General features: G+C 43.4%; 2 protein-coding genes across 2 annotated transcripts in view; one reads left to right on the forward strand and one right to left on the reverse strand.

Moving 5' to 3' along the window:
- Positions 1–19,970, forward strand: part of EIF2S2 (eukaryotic translation initiation factor 2 subunit beta) — a 53,840-nt gene extending 33,870 nt beyond the window's left edge. Inside the window, exon 9 of the mRNA XM_044447453.1 lies at positions 14,993–19,970. Coding sequence (XP_044303388.1) covers positions 14,993–15,075 — 83 coding nt within the window. The 3' untranslated portion in view covers positions 15,076–19,970. The remainder of the gene's footprint in view (positions 1–14,992) is intronic.
- The window catches only part of RALY (RALY heterogeneous nuclear ribonucleoprotein), a 38,715-nt gene that overhangs the window by 10,101 nt on the left and 8,508 nt on the right, over positions 1–20,106 (reverse strand). Inside the window, exons 2-3 of the mRNA XM_044447455.1 lie at positions 16,465–16,537; positions 1,619–1,666 (exon numbers count right to left, since the gene is read on the reverse strand). Coding sequence (XP_044303390.1) covers positions 1,619–1,666; positions 16,465–16,537 — 121 coding nt within the window. The remainder of the gene's footprint in view (positions 1–1,618; positions 1,667–16,464; positions 16,538–20,106) is intronic.

Below are 20,106 nucleotides of genomic sequence, written 5' to 3' on the forward strand. Positions count from 1 at the left end.
ATTGAAGCCAGCTTCTTCCAGCTCATTGAGCAAAGCATAGTATGAAAACAAAGCCATATCAAGCTTCATCTGCCACCTCTGCTGGGGAGAGTAAGACCCATCTCCTATCAATGGGGCACACATTCATCTATCTGCAGCACTCATTTTGGGACAAGCAGAAATTGAACTGAATGGGGCCTATTAATTTTAGTTTTCAATTTCCCCCCAAATGAAGGCAGACTCCCTAGCCATGTAGGGATCCACACTGGAGTGTGAAGTAAAACCTATCCTTTGTGCTGGCATGCTGGGACTTGATCTGTCTTTCTGAATAGCTCTCAAGGGTCATTCAATAATTTGGCAAAGATGGAATGGTGCAAGGAAGGCACCTTCCTCTTATGCTTTGGCATGGCATGGTGTGCACTTCCACTGGCCATCTGGAACTGTAAAGAACTGCTGCTTATGAAGGTCAAATGATCACATGGCAGTGGAACAAGTAGTGGCCAAATAGCTTCAAGAATTCTTGAGTGATGTGGATAATCTGTACCCATAACAAACGTTTGGGGCAGAATTTGAGACTCAGAATGTACATCTCAGTAGACATGTATAGGATTGTTCTGTTCTGTCAAATTTCAGATTTTGTTCATTTGTTTAAATATAAAAGCATTTTCCAAAATGGATTTTTAAAATAAAATGCTGCTATTTTGAAATTCAGATTTTCAGATTTCATATGAATATCTGTTAGTGTTTGATCTGGCATTACATAAAAGACCAATTTATCAACAATACTGAACAATATTAAAATATAGCTACATTAGTTTCTTTCTTAATATAGTGAATTGAGTCAGTACAGAAAAATTAAGGCAATCAAAATGTTGTGTACATAAGCACAATGGTTTTTCTTCTTACTGTATTTCTTTTTATTATATTCAAAGGAAGTTGAAGCATTGGTCCATATGAAGAGATACCTTTGGCTGCATCTAATATGATCCATTAGGATTATGTAAACTACCTATATAGCTTTGGGTATGGAGAGGTATAGAAATAAAATAAATAATCATCCTCATCCTCATTCTCCGCATCATCATTTTCTCTGTATTTTCCTCAATAGGACACTTTGATTTTGGAATATCCTCTCATCGAACACACGCCTGCCATTAGCAATGTCCTGTTTTTGCTTCCAGATTAAAACCCTTTGCATTAATTAATTATTGTTATCTTAAAATTAAACCCTTTTTAACCAGTTGGCCTAGTTTTTATGCCACTCCATGTAACTGTACTGTTGTTTAGATTTTACTTTTCTATTGTAGTGAATGCAGGGTCAGGACAAAAATGCTGCTTCTTCAGGCGGTGAAATAAATGGCACGCTCCATCCCTGAGTCACACCCAAAGCTGGCCATGTTATTTTGGTACATGAGACTACAAATCATACAAGCACTTCTCCCCATCCCTGGCAGTAAAAATACAGCAACGCATTCAATACATGACCTTTTATGACATCTGGAATCCGCTGCCAGAGTTGGCTACCTCCATCTGCCTTCTAGCATGGCTCCCCTGACCTGTGAATGCCACCCTGATATTCTTTTGGGGGTGAAGGCACAGGTTACACATTTCAAAAATAGTTAATATATCATTTCCTTACCTGTCATAGAAGTCATCTCTGTAGTAGTCGTAGTCAAAGTCATAGCCACTGTAGAACCAAAGAAGACTGATTAAGTATTATAACTTCTCCTGCCAATTACTATTTACCTCTTTATGCCAGCTTGAATTAAATAGCTGAATTTCAGTTCTGGAGCTTTGGAAGAAAAAAAGGAATGCTTTAACTTAGTCCCAGCTCCAGGATTTGAGGACCTTTTGGCAAGGTGCCCTCAATGGCCTCCCTCTCTCCGTTGCTCTGTCTTCTTGCTAGCATCATCACTGGGCATCCTTCCTTCTCATCCTTTTTCTCAGCATTTCCCACACCTCCTTGCTTGAGAAGCAGGAAGTCCATGACCCTGTCAGCAAGGACATCTACTCATCCTCCTCTGCACCATCTCCATTGTACTGAGAGATGGCTTGACTGAGAGGCAGGTGAGCAAGCACACTGTGGTGTTGAAAAGGAAGAACAACCCAGTAGACTCCAGTCTGTGGGCCGCTGAAGGGGTGCGGGACCCTGGCAGGTACCCATTCATCCCTAACCTTGACACGTGCCCTACTCGGTTTTGATGCCCTTCTGCATCTGAGAAGTAGAGCAATTTTCTTAGAAAATCTGCAGTTGCACATGTGTGTTATCACACACAGAGATTCATCAGGGTCTACAGGAAAAGATGTCAGTATAACACTTTCAGTTATAATAGCTCTTTCCTGTCCTCATAACTGAAATGCAGAAGCAGCCTCAAGAAGCCATATTGGGCTGCCAAAGGGCAGTATAGGGACATTCCTGAGAGATGCTGCCAAACGTTCTTGGCCAGAGGGTGTAGGGTTGGGAGGGGAACATCATCGGGGTCTGTGTGAGCACCTGCCATGTATGGGTTCGATATAGTCACTGCTGTCACAGTGCCGGTGGCTGACTTGATAACCTGCCGATTCCCTTTCTCTTCTGAGAGTGCTATTTTATACACTGTGTATGAACCTGTAATACTGAAACCCTTCATAGAAGAAAACTTTCAGCATGAATCCAGCCCGCAAATAGTAGAAATTGAAAGCTTTGACATTTCCTATTGAAAAGGAGCATAGCAACATATCAATTTGAAAGGTCGGCTAAAGAAGTGAAAATTTTAATTTTGGCTTGACATCTTTGACTTCACAGTGACATTGAAGTGGCTTTCAAGACAATAAAAAACACCAGAGATTTAAAGCTCAGCCCTCAGCATGGTGCAAAGATGCTAATCCTATTTCTCTTATGTTGCCAGATCTGTAGAGAATAGAAGGTTAGGCTTTAACCAAAGTGTCTTGGGTTCAAATTTTTGCTTACCCATGTTGATCACTCTGTGACCTTGTCCTGGTTGCTATCTTTAGCCCAGGGCTTAAGAAACTGTGTCCTCCATCCATTATTGTTGGACTCCCAGCAGCCTCAGCCATACAGCCAATAGCCAGGAATGATAGGAGTTGTAGATCAGCAACTTCTGGGGGCCTGTGGGGTGCACACCCTTCTTTTAGCTAAACCTTCCTCATTTGATTGTTTTTAGATGTGATTATGTGTGTTTTAAAGTATCCTCAAACCTACTTTTCCTGGAGGTCATTGTGCCTCTTGGATAAAGTTTGAATAGAAAATGCTTCTGCATTAGGGATTTTCTAGGTAAGGTATTTATTGTGTACCTGCAATTCCCTACTCTCAATTGTTTATGTGTTCTTGTGATGATGTCAGTACCCTCCAGTTTCACTGCTGTATCTGAAAAGCATTTTCAGTGAATCGTTTTAATGCAGGGAAAGTGAGGTATTCAATTATAAAACGGAAAGAAAATGCTTATTTCACTTGTGTAGTTGTGCTGTTCCACTGTACTACAGTGCTAGTTGGAGGGTATGAAGCAGGAAAAGAACCACTCTAAATGTAGTACTCGGATCTCAGTTCTGCAGTGAAATGAATCATAGATAACAAAGGACTAATTACAAAGGATAACAGAAAAATACAGAAAAACTCTGAATGCTGTCAATTTCTGAATTCTGAGGATTTTCTGACATTCTTTGATTGTCATGAAATGTGATCCTGAGCAATAAAACATGGATGCATGCACAGATTTACAAGAAGGAAATACATAATTGTACTGTAGTATGCAGATCACAATCACACATCATTGTACAGTTCTCTTTTTAATAAAAACCTTTTGTGAAAGAAGGCAAAACCACAAGTATTGAACACTTGTTGTGCAAACCCTTTGGAATGTCCACCTCATCCCTAATGGCTTAGACTCAAACCAGAACAACTATCTAGGAGTACTCAAGCACGTGTATTTTATCTAGAAGCTACCTGCCTGAACAGTATTTATTGGCCCCAAAAGAGACATTGTCTTGCTGTAGCCCTGTATCCACATGTCCCAATCCTCCTCCTCCTCCTCCTCCTCACCATCACCATATGTTCATACTGCCCAGTAGTTGAAGCTCTCTGGACAGTTCCAAATGGCAGTAGGACCTCCTCTGGCTACTGAAGCACATGAATAGATCCCTATGAGTGGAGGTGGTGTGCAACCTGTGCCCTGCTTATGGCCCTTGGCTGCTTGTGGTGCAGCTTGAGAAACTCCACCCATGATTTCTGCACATACCAGGTCATCAGATGTCTGTTTTTGTACTCCTATCCATGACCAGGATCATAAGGGTGGAGGAAATTGGCCTTAACTTCCCCTTTCTAGGTGTGTCACCATCAAAGGGTTCTGCAGAGGCCAATTTCCCTCCCCTCCTCAAAAAAAATGTTGCCCACTCGTGTTTTAAATATCCTGAGTCATTTAGGGCATTAAAAGGCAAAACAGTGCTGTGAATTAGCTCAAATGCGGTTGGTACAAATTACACTCTGAAACCATGGCCTCCATTACAGTGCTAACTCTTGCATTTTGCACCACCCGACTTTTTCACGCACGCAGATGATACTATGGCAACATAATTCAAACCTCAAACCTCATGGAGAGCACACCACAGAAACATTGCTTGGAGTTATTGAGCTACAACGTTATGTGTGCTTACTCAAGTGTACGTCCCATTGAACTCGGTATGATGTACCTCTGAGTAAATGCCTGCAGGATTGCACTGTAAGGCTCTTTAATCAGAAATAGCAGTTGGGCAATAAACAATTTCTCCTTTTTTAATGGTTAAGGAATGATGGATTCACTGCTGATAGTAATAATGAACTCCTCAGTGGCTTCTAGCTTGAAAATCAATGTGCTGTAACCATACAATGCCACCTACTTTCACCCCTGTATCTTCCTTTATTGTCTGAGTTTCTCTTTGCAATCCCCTATTTTTCTATGGAATTAACCTAAAGAACAGACAGCTGAATGTAATGCCACCTGCTCCCAAGCTGTATGTAAAGATTTACAAGGCTGGTGCAGATATTGATCCAGCCATAAATCACTGCTTTCAATAACTACTCCAATGGGCTCAATATGATAAATGCCACAAAATCGTTATGATGGTTTCCCATTTAATTTTAATTTCCACTTTTCAAATGATCAAAGGATCCTAAAGTTATCAAAGCATCTTGCATCACCATTACATGGAATGTGTATGAGTAAAGACAGGGAGAAAAAGTAGGGAGAATTGCTCATCCAGCTCACTGAGTGGTTTCAGGCAACATGGCAACCCATACTTAGGCTGAGTGTGGTTTGTGGTTGAAACAAGGATTATCATGGTGTCCAAACCCAGCTGAGGTCATGGATCATGATGAACAACCCACAGTTCACAAGTGAACAACAAAGTATGGGCTCTTTTCATGGGTTGTTTGGGATTAAAAAGCCATGGTCTGCTAGCACAGCTGGGTTCAGATAGCATCATAACCCACATTTTAACAAACGCCCATGGCTGAATGATAATCCTTATTGAACCAATACTCATCACTTCAGTGTGTGTTGTCTGAGTCCAGTCCTTATGATCAGAACAAGAAACAAGGACTACAACTTTAGCTAGAATTAAGTGCATTCAACATTCCATAAACTGCAGTGCAGAATGATCTTTTGTGTTTTTATTCAGAAGCAAGTGTCACTGTGCTCAACAGGCTTACTCCAAGATAAGACTGCAAACTTAAACTTACTAGTAACTATATTCAATAGCATGCATTAGAACTTGCTTCCAAATAAGTACAATTAGGAGGTCTCTATCTTAACTGTACATTGGTTTATTTGGCCAATGTGTTTGGAAGCCAGGGCAGAAGTTCTGTGGCAGGAAAAAATGTCCAGACTACAACAGCCATCCAATAGCAGGGATTTCTTCCCCCACTTTTCTTGCAAATCTGATTTGGCTCAGTTGCATGAGCAATCCATCCTCTGAATGCCTTTCTGAAGCACACCTGCTCTTTGGCTCCTCCAAAGGTGTTGCATTGGATGGCTTTGTATGCCTCTCCAAATCTATGATCCTGTTTGAATGGCCTGTTCAAAGGACACAATCTGTGAGTGCAGATAGAAGCAGTGCTCTCTCACCTGGTGAATAGCTACCAGTGGGAGGGCATTCATAGAGGGAAATGCTGGGATGTGCATCCCTAAACAGCTGCTATTTACCTTTGCACTCCAGCGCTAATAGTCTAACTGAGGGAAATGCCAGGCATGACCATCTGAGAAATAGCTTCTTGCCTTTCTCTTTCTCCACCTGGGATTTGAATGGGGCAGCTGCTGGTCTCTTTGAGAGGATTTGGGAGCCTTTGTCTCCCCGCTCGTGTTAGCTGACGCTTTAACAAGATGTAGAGACTGACAAATGAGATGCGCTTATGCTCATGTCTCTCTTTCTCTCATGGAGTTCCTCTTCATTTTATTCCTGATGATTGTTTCCAGCATGTTACTAATTTGGGACGGTATCAACAGTGGAAGCTTAAGAGAAATCCACTTCCTTCCTGTGTCTCATGCAATTGAGTGTAACAGATGTGACACTACAGGCACAATGAGCAACAACCTTGGAACAGTGCTCTCTAATCACTGGGATGATAGGCAGTGATCTGTTCGCATCAGCTGTTATTCTGACCCCAACATTTAAAGAGTTTCCACTCGGTGTGCCTAGCCCACATGTGGGCAAGCTGAAGGATATGGGTGGCCCTGCTCTTCCATGCACTCCTGATGCTGCTGGCATCTCCTGCAGTTTTGAACTGGCTAAACACAAGGAAAAGACATGGCTGTCTGGACATAACCGAGGCTGGAATTTCCTTGTTGTTGTTATGTGCCATCAAGGTCTCTCCAGCTTCTGACAACCATAGGAACGAATGCTTCCCCAGAATGTCCTGGTCTTGACAGCCACACTCAGCATCTGTAAACTTGAATATCCTTAGGAAAGATGCTTTAGTCCAGCTTACCCAACCTAGTGTTCCCTGGAAGTTTTGGACAACAGCTCACAGATCCCTGCTGGTGCAGCCTGGGGCTAATGGGAATTATAGTTCAAAACACCTGGAACACACTAGGGTGGAGAAAGCTGCTGTAGGTGCTGTTTCCATAGTTTTTGCCTCACAGACTCCTTGCTGGTCTTCTCAGCTTGATCCAAGCTACAGAAGATGGTGGAAAATACTTTGATAGGTGACAGCATCACTTAAAAAGCCAGAAGCATAGCCTGAAATTGTGGATTTGCTACAGGCTGAAGACATTCTACTGCCTGAGGCAACGGACAAAATGGCGCCTTTTCCCATTTCACTTGGCACAACCAACCAGTCTGGCAACTGAATGCTCCTTCAACAGTGGTATGGGAGAAGTCACAGGCAGTGCTTCCCACTCTCCGCCCCTCAGCATGTCACCTCATTCAACCTCATGGTGGTGCCAGCCCTGATTCACTGGGATCTGCACTTTCAAAAGGCCCTTCTCTCCTTTAAACGCATTCTCCCTGCGGTTCCCCAGCAACTCTTCTCATTCGCCACCACCTGGGGAGAAGGGGACAGGGCAGATGTGGGTGGAGGAAGGCAGCAGAGATGACTGCTGTCTGCTAGTTTGTGGAGAGAGAAAGGCAGAGAGAGAGGAGGTGACGCCACTCATTTCTGCCTATACCACTGCCTGCTGGTGCCAAGATTTGGTCCCAAAACCACCTTCTCATGATGCAATGCATTTCTTGACCACCAGATGTTGCTGACCCATCCCCTAGCTGAAATCAACTTATGACCCATAGGCTGTGCAAACACCACCAGAACAGATGGGGCTTACTTCTAGCTACATGTGCCAGAACAGGGGTGCTTAGATTTTATCTTGGGATAGATGATTTGATCTATTTCTAAACTTTGGGATGTGTTCATGCATAAATGTTTGCTCTGTCTTATTTCTCCCTCATCTGTACTGTGTTATAATCTACTAAATTTACCTGGGGACAAATTTGATTCATCCAGCTACATGTAAAATGGTCATTTACAGATATTTAATGTCTGACCTGCATTTACAAGTGCCTTCAGTGCAGATCATCTGACCCAGCAATGACCTCCTGTTGAAGTGCTGAGGCTACTTTTCCCCTGCCACTCCCCAACATAAGTTGCTAGATTCAGTTTTGTGGCTGCAACAGGAAGTCTAGTGTAGTTAATGATGTTGCAATGGTTAGTCTGAACGATCAATTAACAAATCTGCCTCTATCCAAATGACATCTCTTGCATGTTATAGGTAAGTTACATGGGCTCCTCTTAAAGGACAACAATACTTACTTTATTATTTTATACAACAATACAACAGCCCTTAATAGCCTGGATGTTTTGGTCTGCTGTTAAATGGGACGACCATTTCCTGCTTGTAATTTTTACTGTTTTATGCTGCAGTTTTAATTAGCAGTTGTTAAAATTGTAAAGGATTTTGCATATACCTTGGCTCAATGAATAATTCAAAGGGAGACTGCAGCCAAGAAATTAGATGACAACTGAGACCTGAATGGGTAGCAAAGAAGGCATTAGAAAAGATCATCAAGTGTAAGGACATTTTGCTGGAGACAAGGCCATGATCATCCATACTCATCACTATGTATGTGTTTGAAGGCTGGACAGTGAAAAAAGTTGACAGGGAAAAAAAATGATGCATTTGAAGCATAGTGCTGGAAGAGAGGTTTGCAAATAGTCTGGGCCAACAGAAATACAAGCAACTGGGTCCTATATCAAATCAAGCAGAACTTTCCCGAGAAGCAAAATTTATGAAGTTGAAGTACCATGGAAGCTGTGTTATTGGCTGTTAATGTGCTGTATCTACTTTCAGTTTTGTTCTAGGATTGAGATCTGAGCATTATATGAATGTTTCTTTTCCCACTCTTCTGCTACATTACCTCTAGGTGGCACTGAGATATAGCAGACTAGTGCAAGTACACAAGAGGAAATCATGCTTTCTTTCATTTTCAAAATCAAATGCTGCATTTCACTACTGGTGAGAAAGAGAAACAACACTGGAGAATTGCAAAATCATTTAAACAACCTGCAAACAACTATAAATAGGGGGAGATGAATGCTTCCTGTGGAAAAGCCCCATAGTACATGTGGTATTTTCACAATGCGGGCTTCTTTCCTCTATAAGTACTTCAAAGACTGTCACAAAGAGGAAGGTCAAGATCTCTTATTGCTAATGTCAGAGTGTAGGACATGGAATAATACATTCAAGTTGCAACGAGTCGGTTTCAGGCTGGACATCAGGAAAAGCTTCCTCACTGTCAGAGCAATACAACAGTGGAAGCAGCTGCCTAGAGAGGTGGTGGGCTCTCCCGCGCTAGAGACATTCAAAAAGAAACTGAACAGCCATCTGAGTGGGAGGGTGTAACTTGGTCTCCTACAACAGCAGGGGGTTGGACTCGATGGCCTTCATGGACCCTTCCAACTCTACTATTCTATGATTCCTATTCTAGCTTGTCTTTCCAGAACAATATCTGAGGTTGGAGAACATTGGAGTTGAGATTTAGGGAACCTGAAAATATATACTCAAATAACATTGTCATGTGGGAAGTTCTCCTTCCAAGCAACATTTTACTTATCTAGTTAAAATATACTTATACTGCCCATCATTTAGAATTTTATCAGGGCCATGTGCAATCAAATTAAATCACAATACAAGTATGACCAACAACAATGATGACGTGGAACACACAGAGATCCATCCATTCCTTACCACAAAAACTCAGGGCTTCTTTATCAGGTTGTGGAAGGTGTTGAATAGATATCTCAGTGAGTTCTTTAGAAAGTGGGTAAAGCCGCTCCTATCATCTTTCTCTAAATGCTCTCAGTGTTGTCATCTTTATTTATTATTAGAGATGATTACCCTGTTTTCTCATCCCTTAATCATACAAGTAATACATTTGAGTGTTTGATGTGCCTATAGTTGCTTCAAGGTAACAACACAGATGAGGCCAAAACACCAGCCTGGTCAGAGAAGAAAGCTGCAGGGTAATAACAGTGAGAGAACCATGGCTTCCCTTTAATCTTCAGTAGGCTTTTTCAAAGTTGCAGGAGCTGGTCTAAAGGGGCTGCTACGATTTACCTGAAGTAATGTTACAATGAAAGAGCCAGAGTGGAAAAAATTATTGACAAAAGTGCTATTAAGTACTGGGGCAACGGATGAAAAGCTCACACATTTCCATGCTGAGTTTCATTGATTTGAGCCAATATGAAGCAAGGAAGATACTTATTCAGTCCCTAACTCCCCACTCCCACCCTGCCACTGAAAAGCTGTTCATAGTTGCACATAACCTGTCATTTGTGGAACCCAGAACAAAACCTACTATTTCTTACCCTAAATAACCTTGCACAACTGGCATCATGGTTATACCAGCATATAGTTATCTACTTTTATTTATTTTATTTATTTATTAAAACATTTCTATGCCGCCCCTTGCCGAAGCCTCGGGGCAGCTCACAACATCGAATAAAATACACAATAAATTAAAACAATAACAATTAAAATATATACAGTAGAATAAAATAAGCCGCCCTGGCCAAATAAAATTCAATAATATTAACATTTAAAATGCTGCTTAAATAAAAAAGGTCTTCGCCTGGCACCGAAAAACAAATAACGACAGCGCCAGGCGGACCTCTCTGGGGAGCGCATTCCATAACTTAGGCGCCACCGCTGAGAAAGCCCTCCTCCGAGTAACCACCCTCCTAATTTCCTTCACTGAGGGCTCCCGGAGGAGGGCCTCTCCCGCTGATCTCAAGGGGCGGCTGGGCATATATGGACGTAAGCGCTCCTTCAGGTAACCAGGACCCAAGCCGTTTAGGGCTTTATAGGTCATCACCAACACCTTGAATTGGGCCCGGACTTCAATGGGAAGCCAGTGAAGCTGCCGGAGAACTGGAGTCATGTGAACATAACGTCCAGTTCCCGTCAGCAGCCTGGCAGCTCTATTTTGAACCAATTGAAGTATCCGGACCGTCTTCAAGGGTAGCCCCACGTAGAGCACGTTACAGAAGTCAAGACGGGAAGTCACCAGTGCGTGAGTCACTGTTGCGAGGCAGTCGTACTCCAGGTAGGGGCGCAGCTGATGGATCAGCCGAAGCTGGAGGAAAGCGCTCCTCGCCGCTGCTGTTACCTGAGCTTCCAGTGAAAGCTCCGGGTCGAGGAGCACTCCCAAGCTGCGGACCTTATCCCTAGGAGGGAGTGCAACCCCGTTCAGGACAAGGTTCAATTCACCTTCTCCAAAGCCTGAACCGCCTACCAACAGGACCTCCGTCTTGTCTGGATTGAGCTTCAGTTTATTGGCCCTCATCCCGCCCATTACCTCGGCCAGGCACCAGTTCAGCACAGCCACTGCCTCACCTGGATTGGTGGAAAACGAGAGGTAGAGCTGGGTATCGTCAGCGTACTGGTGATTCCGCAGCCCACACCTCCTCATGACCTCTCCCAGCGGTTTCATGTAGATGTTAAACAGCAAGGGGTTACTTTGCCATCTGTTCTTTTCCTTCTCCCTATCCATTCTAATTTCTGGTGAAATGAGGGGTTCCAAGGGAATGGGGGGGGGGCAGGGGGTTGAAAAGCTAGGACACTCAAAGGAAAGGTCCCCAATCTTGCTGGAGTGGTGGGCATATTTGGAATTTTGGGAAAGTACAGAGCATTCAGAGAACTGTGCATAAAATGACTGCCATGGCAAGCATGGCTGGTCACAAAACAGTAATGTCTCAGTAGCCAAAACAGTATTCTTGAGGAGTCTCCTCCAGGAATGTTGATAACTTCTACAATAGTCTACTATTATTCATCAAATTTCATAAGCTTTCTTAGGGTTTCCCACAGTATCTGATACCTGGCATCAAGTAACATTGGATGGCTGATGCACAGTAACTGTTGGCATTTGGCAGTATCTAACAATAGACTGCAGGTGGCGCAGTGGTTTAAACTGCTGCTGGGCTGGTTGATTGAAAGGTCGCCGGTTCGAATCTGCACAACAGAGTGAGTTCCCATTGTTCCATCCCAGCTCAGCTCCTGCCAACCTTGCAGTTCGAAGACATGCAAATGCAAGTGGAGAAAAAGGTACCACTTCGGTGGGCAGGTAACAGCGTTCCGTGCACTTCGGTGTTTAGTCATGCTGGCCACATGACCACGGAGACTGTCTGCAGACAAATGCTGGCTCCCTCGAGTAGGAAACGGAGATGAGCACCGCCCCCTAGAGTCAGGCATGACTGGACTTAATGTCAAGGGGAAACCTTTACCTTTACCTTAACAATAGATAGGGAACAACTTTTCATTTTTTTAAACAAATTCTTTTAACCAGTGAAAAAACAGCCTGTTAGGAGGAGGTGGGAGCCAACAAGTATACTTTGAATGCACTCCACTTTGACTTAGTCATTCTCTTCATCTTGCCTTCACCAAGTACTGCTCTGTGCCTGACACAACCTGCTGTGGAACTTCCTCTGCCTGATCATCCCCTCATCTCCTTTAAGACTGCACACACACTCATTAATTTCTGCCTTCTGCTCCTTTTGTGACCTCCAGGCCATTGATCCAGTGCCCTCTTATGAAAGATTAAGAAGAAGGCCTGTGCTGCATTACACCAGGGGTCCATCTAGTCCAGCATTCTGTTCACACAGTGGCCAGCCAGTTACTTATGAGGAATCCACAAGCAGGGCAGGCGTGCAACAGGGAATTTCTGTCCATGTTCTCCAGCAAATGCTATGCACAGGAGTACTATCCTTGATACTGCAACTGCCACACAGCTTTCCGGACTGGTAGCCACTGATAGCCTTCTCCACCATGATTTTTTCTACTTTTCTTCTAAATCCATAAAAACTGGTGGCCAACCCAACTTCTTCTGCAAGTGAATTCCATAACTCAGCTAGTGCTGTATGAAGAAGTCCTTCCTTATACAGTGGTGCCTCGGCTCATGAATGCCTCAGTTCACGACCAAATCGGGTTGCAAACAAAAATTTCATAAAAATTTTGACTCAGGTTGCGAACTCCGCATTGGGTGGCGACTGCTATCATGGCTCTCTCCTCACCCCCCCCCCCCGAGTGGGGAGATGGCCACAATCGTGCTGGGGGCAGTGGGGAGATGGCCAAGATTGCGCCCGTCTTTCCTGCCCAAGCTCAACCACGATCTCAGCCATCTCCCCCACAGCACGATCATGCTCATCTCCCCCCTAGCATGCCCACATTTGCGCCTATCTCCCCCCACCAGCGTGACCGCATTCATGCCAGTCTCTCCCCCTCTCAGCGCACCTGTGAACGCACCTGTCTCTCCCTCCCCAGTGCACTTGGATGACGGGCACAATCGTGGTTGTGCTGGGGTGGGTGGAGAGATGGCCCCATTCGTGCTCAGGGAGTGGGGGGAGATGGCCGTGATCTTTGTTGTTCTTTGTCGCTTTGCTTCACATTTTTCTGATTAAAAAAATGGTTACAGAACAGATTAACCTTATTTACATTGAACCTTATGGGGAAATTTAACTTGGCTCATGACCAATTTGGGTCACGACCAGAGTCCTGGAACGGATAAAGTTTGTGAGCCAAGGTACCACTGTATCTGCTCTGAATCTCCCACCAATCAACTTTACAAAATACCTCTGCGTTCTTTTAGGAGAAAGAACAAAAGGTTTCTTCTATCTACTTTCTCTACAAGATGCAAACTTTGCATACCTCTATCATCTCTTCCCTAACTCACCTTTTCCGTAAGCTAAGCTATCCCTGATGCTCCTGGCTTTCCATCATTAATAAGCATAATCCTATGCATGCTCAGAAAAAAGTTCTACAACTTATTCTCCACCCAGTCATGGGATGTGCAGATTTTTTTCCTGTCTAAGCATGCACAGGACTGTTATGAGCTGAGGATGACTTCTGCTCCCCGCACCCTTCAGTGAATGAAGCAGAGTATTGATGCAAGTCAAAGCCTCTTCTGGAAGTCTCCTAGCAATCCTCAGAACCTCTCCTCTGTCCTTTGATGCTCACTCTTTGCCCATGACTCTGGTGCATAAGAACCTTCTTTGTAGCTTCTCAGACCACTGGCCTATCCATCCCCAGGTTTGTCAACACTGGCTGGCAGTGGCCCTCCAGGGTTCCAGGAGGAGTTTTTCCAGCATTACCTGAGGTTGCCAGGGACCATTTGCCTGCAAAGCAGCTGCAGAACTGCTGTGGCCCCTTCTAGAGCCCCCTTCTGTATTGCAACATTGAAACCTTCCGCTCTGATCTCTCTCTCTCCTTCCGCTTCCCTAGTTGCCCTTCTCCAAAGCCTCCCTTTCATTTCTCTTCCCACTATCCTTGATGAGTTCACATCATTCTGATTCCTTCACATGCTCTCTGAACCCCTCTCTCTTCCTAGTTGCCATCTTGCTTGCCTCTCATTCCACACCACAGAATCAATTACCCCCACTCCCACCCCTGGCTCCTTCCATACCAGGACAAACCATGCCCAGTCTGATCAGCCTGTTACTGAAAATCCACCTCCTCTCTCAACATACTGCCCCATCTCCCTTTTGCTCTTCACCTCGAAACTCCTGGGCTGTGCTGCCCAATCTGCCCCTTAACTCCCTACAATCTGCTTTCCACCCCCTGCGGTCCACTGAGCTTATCCTCACAAAAAACACGGATGACGGGGGCTTTCCTACTCAGGTTGGTTAATCCATTGTATCAGCCTTCAATTTTGTCACAGAACTGAGCTCTGAACTCTACATAAGGAACACTTCCTTTTCTGCTACATGGCCTCTAGGTGACACCGTGAGAAAGTGAAATAGTGCAAATACACAGATGAAAAAGCTTCAGCTACTGGGCAATATGGAGATTAAATAAATAAAGTATTTTCTTTTGCTTTTAAAGAACATACATTTTCTCTGCTCCAAAAAAAATGCCCAGAGTTCTGTTTAGACACAGATGAGGATGACAATTTGGAATAGGGAATCATGGTGACATGATAAATCCATTGTGTAGAAAAGCTACGTAAAATCTGAACATTTTTCCTCATTCTTTTTTCCCTTTCTCCTACCTTGATACAGTTGTTTACTCTTTCCTTTTTGATGTTCTTCACACCTTCGCTCTTGGTGATGCTATCCATAGCTGGGTTCCTCCACTTGACTAACTGTTCTTCCAGTGTTCCCATTAAAGCAAGAATCAGCACACCTCCAGGACTTCCATGGGACCATTCCCAGGACAGTGGGTGTGTGCACACCTTTTAGTGACTTTCAAGGTATGTCTCCTAATTCATTAGTTTTCATTGTGGGTGGCATGGGCACGGTCACAGTTATTTAATATGAGATGGTGGCAGATTTTATCCTTTATTTTTCTATGCCTACCCCAGAGAAGAAGGTGCTGCTTTTGTAGCTAACAAAGCTCTAGTCAAAGCAGCCCAATGTTTTGCATTACCACAGAATGGCCTTGAGGGAATGATGCTATGTACATCGTGACTCTTCATGTGGACTGCAAGAAGCTCTGCTGCAGCCTGTTTCCCCCCACTAACTATTAAGACACTGATGCCTGCATGTTTCCATGTGCCGCTCACCCCAGACAAGACAAATTGTATTTCCCACCCCCATTACTATGGTCCTGTACAGCCCATCCACAGGGCTATCTGGGTTTTTTGGGGTGGGGGTAGAAGAGAAACATCACACTAGTCCCAGAATAAATCCTGAAAGTGGGCAAAAGCGAAAAAGAAAAGCTAATACCTATTCTATATTAGGCCTCAGATTCCCTACAGCAGGGGAAGGGAGATTTCTGGATTTCAAAAATTCTGTTGTTGTTTAACTAAAGTCCCTTGGGTCATCAGCTTGGATCCAGATATGAAAAGGTGGCTTGGCAGGGCAAAGACAAACACCTACTTACAATCATGAACATATATTGGGATGTCCTGCATGCACAAATAGTAGTCTGCCTCTAAGTCACTACAGATCAGAAAATCTAACTATCTAATTTAGACAGAAAAATGGCTCTTGTTAAAAGAAGCAGAAGTTCCAAGCCCTTCCTGATCAACTGCAAATCATCCAAAGGATTGCAAGTAGTGTCTGTTCTATCTGCTGCCTACGCCTGTCATACAGCATGAGAAATGCAAGGCCAGGATGAATAGCCCTGGTTCTGATTGACAGAATTGGCCCATTCACAATGAATTATTTAAGCCAAGGTAGGTTGCAGTATATATGAGCTCCCAACTTGAGCATTCAAGTTGTGATTGTGACTTGTGGTCTAAAACCAGTGGGGGTAGGTTGATGGTGTTAACAAAGCACCCAAAACTATGAACTAGTTTAGGGATGCAGATGGCTTGTTAACTACACCAGTGACTCATCTTCACCAGGTCTGGATGACATGACAAGTAAGCCACAGTTGTGGCTTGAATATGTAAAGTTTGCCTGGCATACACCAGCATGCCCCACAACCCAACATCAAACGTAGATAAGTGGTCTGCCATAGAGACTGAGTGAACAAGGTCACTCTCTCCCTTCTGAAGATAGAATAGAAATCTCAACACTTAGCCTACCTGTATAAGGCTGATGCTGTCCTTTTCAGCCCTTTCGGTCTGTTGGGCTTTGGTTCTCCAGCCATGTTTATATCTGCAATGGATAACTTGGAATTAATGTTTAATTGTCCCCTTTCAGTCTAATGCAGAAATTAAGGAGAAATCCAAGCTGCCACAATGCTCTATTTTTAATATAGCTTTTCAGCTTTAGTATTAGGCAAATGACTATTTGCAAACCTTTAAATAAATTGGCATATGCAAGGAGCAGGAACTCTCCTCACTTTCCTTTTCTGAAATTAATCATGGTTAGTGTTACATCTGCATCAGTATTTCCAATATCCATTTTTTCATTTATTTAAAACTGCATGCCCTGCTATTCCAGAGTAAAAGTCCAAGTCAGCCAACAGTTAAAATAGCACAGACAGAAATATCAACAAGGAACATGGTTAGCTTCAAGTCACAGCTTGTGACTGTGCTTTGAAGTGGACTTGCAAGTCATGGTTCATGAAAACACTGCTGTTGTTCCAATGCTAACTGTGGTTAATTTTGGAAACTGGGGTTGATCTGGGGGAAACAACATCGAGAACTCCTGTCCTGCCTTTCTAAGCATGGTTATGAGACCAGGGAGCCTTCTATCTGCATCAGAAGGTATCCTGGTCTGTGTACAAACCACTTTTCTTAATTCAGATGAAATGATAAACTGTAGTTTGTTACAAACTGTGGATAAATACATCTCACCTCTTCCCCACAGGAGGGGTGAGAAGAGAGCACATGAGCTAGAGGCTTGCTGCAGCTCATGTACAAAAAACAAAACATGGTTTGTTGTTATGCTTGAACCGGGTCTGCTTGCCCTCTACCCCACCCCTCAAAGTTCCACAAATCATATCAGCACACCTCTTCATAAAATTGGTTCATGAATTTCAATAGCCACTCTTAGAAGGATGTTGTAGTCTGCTTCCATCCTACTGTAAAAAGAATGACAAATATTTGGTCATGCTGCTTATAGAGCACATAAAGAGGCTATTCCTGCTTCCAATATCACTCCTCCATTCAGTCCATGCTAAAGTCTGTGTCAGGTGCAGAAGCATGGCCAGTGTCACCAGTTGTGATCTCAAGGATAGTTTTCAATTTCAGCTATGGTGGAGAAAGATATTTTTTCCACCTAGCAAGAAAATCTCAGCCCTGATCCTTCATATGGAAGGGCTGAGTGAAACGTGAGGGTAAAAGAGTGTGTCCAATTTTCACAGTCTTCATGGAAAACTGAACAAAGTAACCCCAAGCATAAAGGAACTGCTTTATAGAAGCAAAGCATAAGGAAAGTTGGATGCACCCTTCTTTTTCTATCTGGAAGTGGGGATGGGGGGAAGTGTTAGGGAAATACAAATTATTGCAATGAAGTTGATTCCAAACACACCTCTTTTCCAACCAAAAGGTGCTAGCTCCACTCTCAGAGTGGTTCCTGATGCTCCTGGGCCAGAGGGTGGGAATGTTGCATACTACTTTGTGGGTCTGCCCTTTTGGTCTGATGCCAGACCATGGGGTTGATTGTACTACTCCTGCTCCCATCTGAACCTGCCTGTTCAGTGAAGTGCCCCACAGAACCAAATGTGGGTTGGTTCTTCCCAGCTTCTTGGCTTATTGTTGAGCTTGCTGTTCTTGGCATTTCAGCTTTGAATTCTGACCCCACCTCTTCCTCTCATTCTGATTCAGATTTCAAGATAACAACTATGGAGGGCTGTATTTTGGGAGAAGTGGACTTAGTCTCTCCATCATGCTTTCACACTGCTTCTCCATAATCACTACAGGAGTAAAATGGAGTTGTCTTCTGCTGTCCTCTTCAGCTGCACATGTGGAGGCCTGCCAGAATGCTTCATATTTCCCAGCTAATAGATTAAAGGAACAGCCATACCAAGGCCTGAGGGGCTCCATATACTCCTGTACTTCAAACAGGAGTGATAACTTTCAAGGCACTTTGGAAAAAAAAGTAATATTGCTCTTTCCCACTTCCCAGAAAGGATAACTCTTTCTCCTTCACTTGTCAAAAGAGTAGGGCTTCATAAAGAGATTAAGGATGGAATCCTATGCATGCCCAGACTGCAAAAAGTATTACAGTTCCCAGGATGGTCCAGCCAGACATGTTGGCTGGGGAATGCTGGGAATGTAGGACCTTTTCCTGTTTAAATATGTATAAGTTTGTGTCTTAAGAGTCATAAAAGATTTGGAAGGGGAGCAGGGAGAAGAAAAGGAAGGGACAACCCCATTGCACAAGTAGAAACCCACTCATGTCACCTGAACAGACATTTCATCTCAAACACAATGCTACTTCAATGGGCCTACTCTGAGTAGCACCGGTTTTTGCTACAGCAAAATTAATGTGGCAAAACCAATCATGGTATATGCATGTGCAAATTTCTGAGCTCACCTTTGCAGAATAGCAACATGACAACCACAGAGCCGTGCGGGTCATTCTGAATGGCAACCCATCCTGCCCAGGAAGCATTTGCTACTAAGTAAATTTCAACATACAATGTTTTAAAGGATGGTGAAATATTGGAGCTTTATTTCAGGTTGTTTCACCAGATGTAATGCAGGGTGGGAATAGGTTTTGAGCTGCTGCACAGGTGTGTCTGGCATTCCTGCTGCCTTCAATACCACCGCCACCCACTGAGAGATCAAAAATGCCAATTTCTGATTGAAAAAGCTATCTTCAACAACAATTCTCAGTTTATGCCTGGTGACAAGAGGCTTCTCAGCAGGTGACATTTCAAAGTTTGCACAAAAATGGTTATGCTAGGAAATAGTTGGTTTCAGGCAAAACGGTTATTGAGATAGATACTGTCACTATTCTAAGTGGCTGCCTTGAACTGTATTGAGGTCTGGCTGATGAGGTCTGCGTCACATGTAGGAAACTGCTTATCACAATGCTAGTTAAAATAGAGACAGGTATTTCTATCTTACTTTACACTTAAGGTTGCAATGTTGTGTATGTATAATCAGACAGAAGTCCTTTACCTCCCTGTATTCCCCAGCATGGGTGGGCTCAGGAATGCCAGATGTATAGGATTTTTGTCTGTCTAAATATGCACAGGATTGTGACCTGAATGTGTTTTTTGAGCACTGAAAGCAACAGAAAAAATGCAACAAGAAAGTCAGTTGATGGATGAAAACAGAGAGCAAAAAAAGTAAGAGTGATCATTTTAAATCAGATCATTTAAAACAGAGTGCATTAAAACACATATGCAAACAATATCAAAATGCCATGAACGATAGTTTAAAGACTCAGTAAATTATAACATCTTTGCCTTGTGGCAGACCTGTTTGAGGAGGCCATTCCATAGATAGAAAGCCTCTATGTCAAAGTCTCTCTTTTTTGTAACCACCCGCTGGTGGTACATCATAAATGTTGGCACTCAAGAAAAGCGTCATCTGTTTATCTCAAGGTTCAGTAAGGTGCATATGGAAGAACATCAGAGATCAAGTCCTTAGATATAGCAAGATGTAAGACAACAGGTTCCTAAACTGCGATGGATTTAAAGGGCAGAACCCATACTTTGAACTATGCTTAGAAATAGGTCAGGAGCCAGTGAAGGCAATAAACTTCTGGCAAAATATGTTCATAACATCAAGTCCCAGTTTAGACATTTGAAGGCTGCTGTTGAGAAT

Source organism: Varanus komodoensis, unplaced genomic scaffold (genome assembly GCF_004798865.1).
Source record: "Varanus komodoensis strain SLA01 unplaced genomic scaffold, ASM479886v1 scaffold52, whole genome shotgun sequence".
Taxonomy (NCBI): domain Eukaryota; kingdom Metazoa; phylum Chordata; class Lepidosauria; order Squamata; family Varanidae; genus Varanus; species Varanus komodoensis.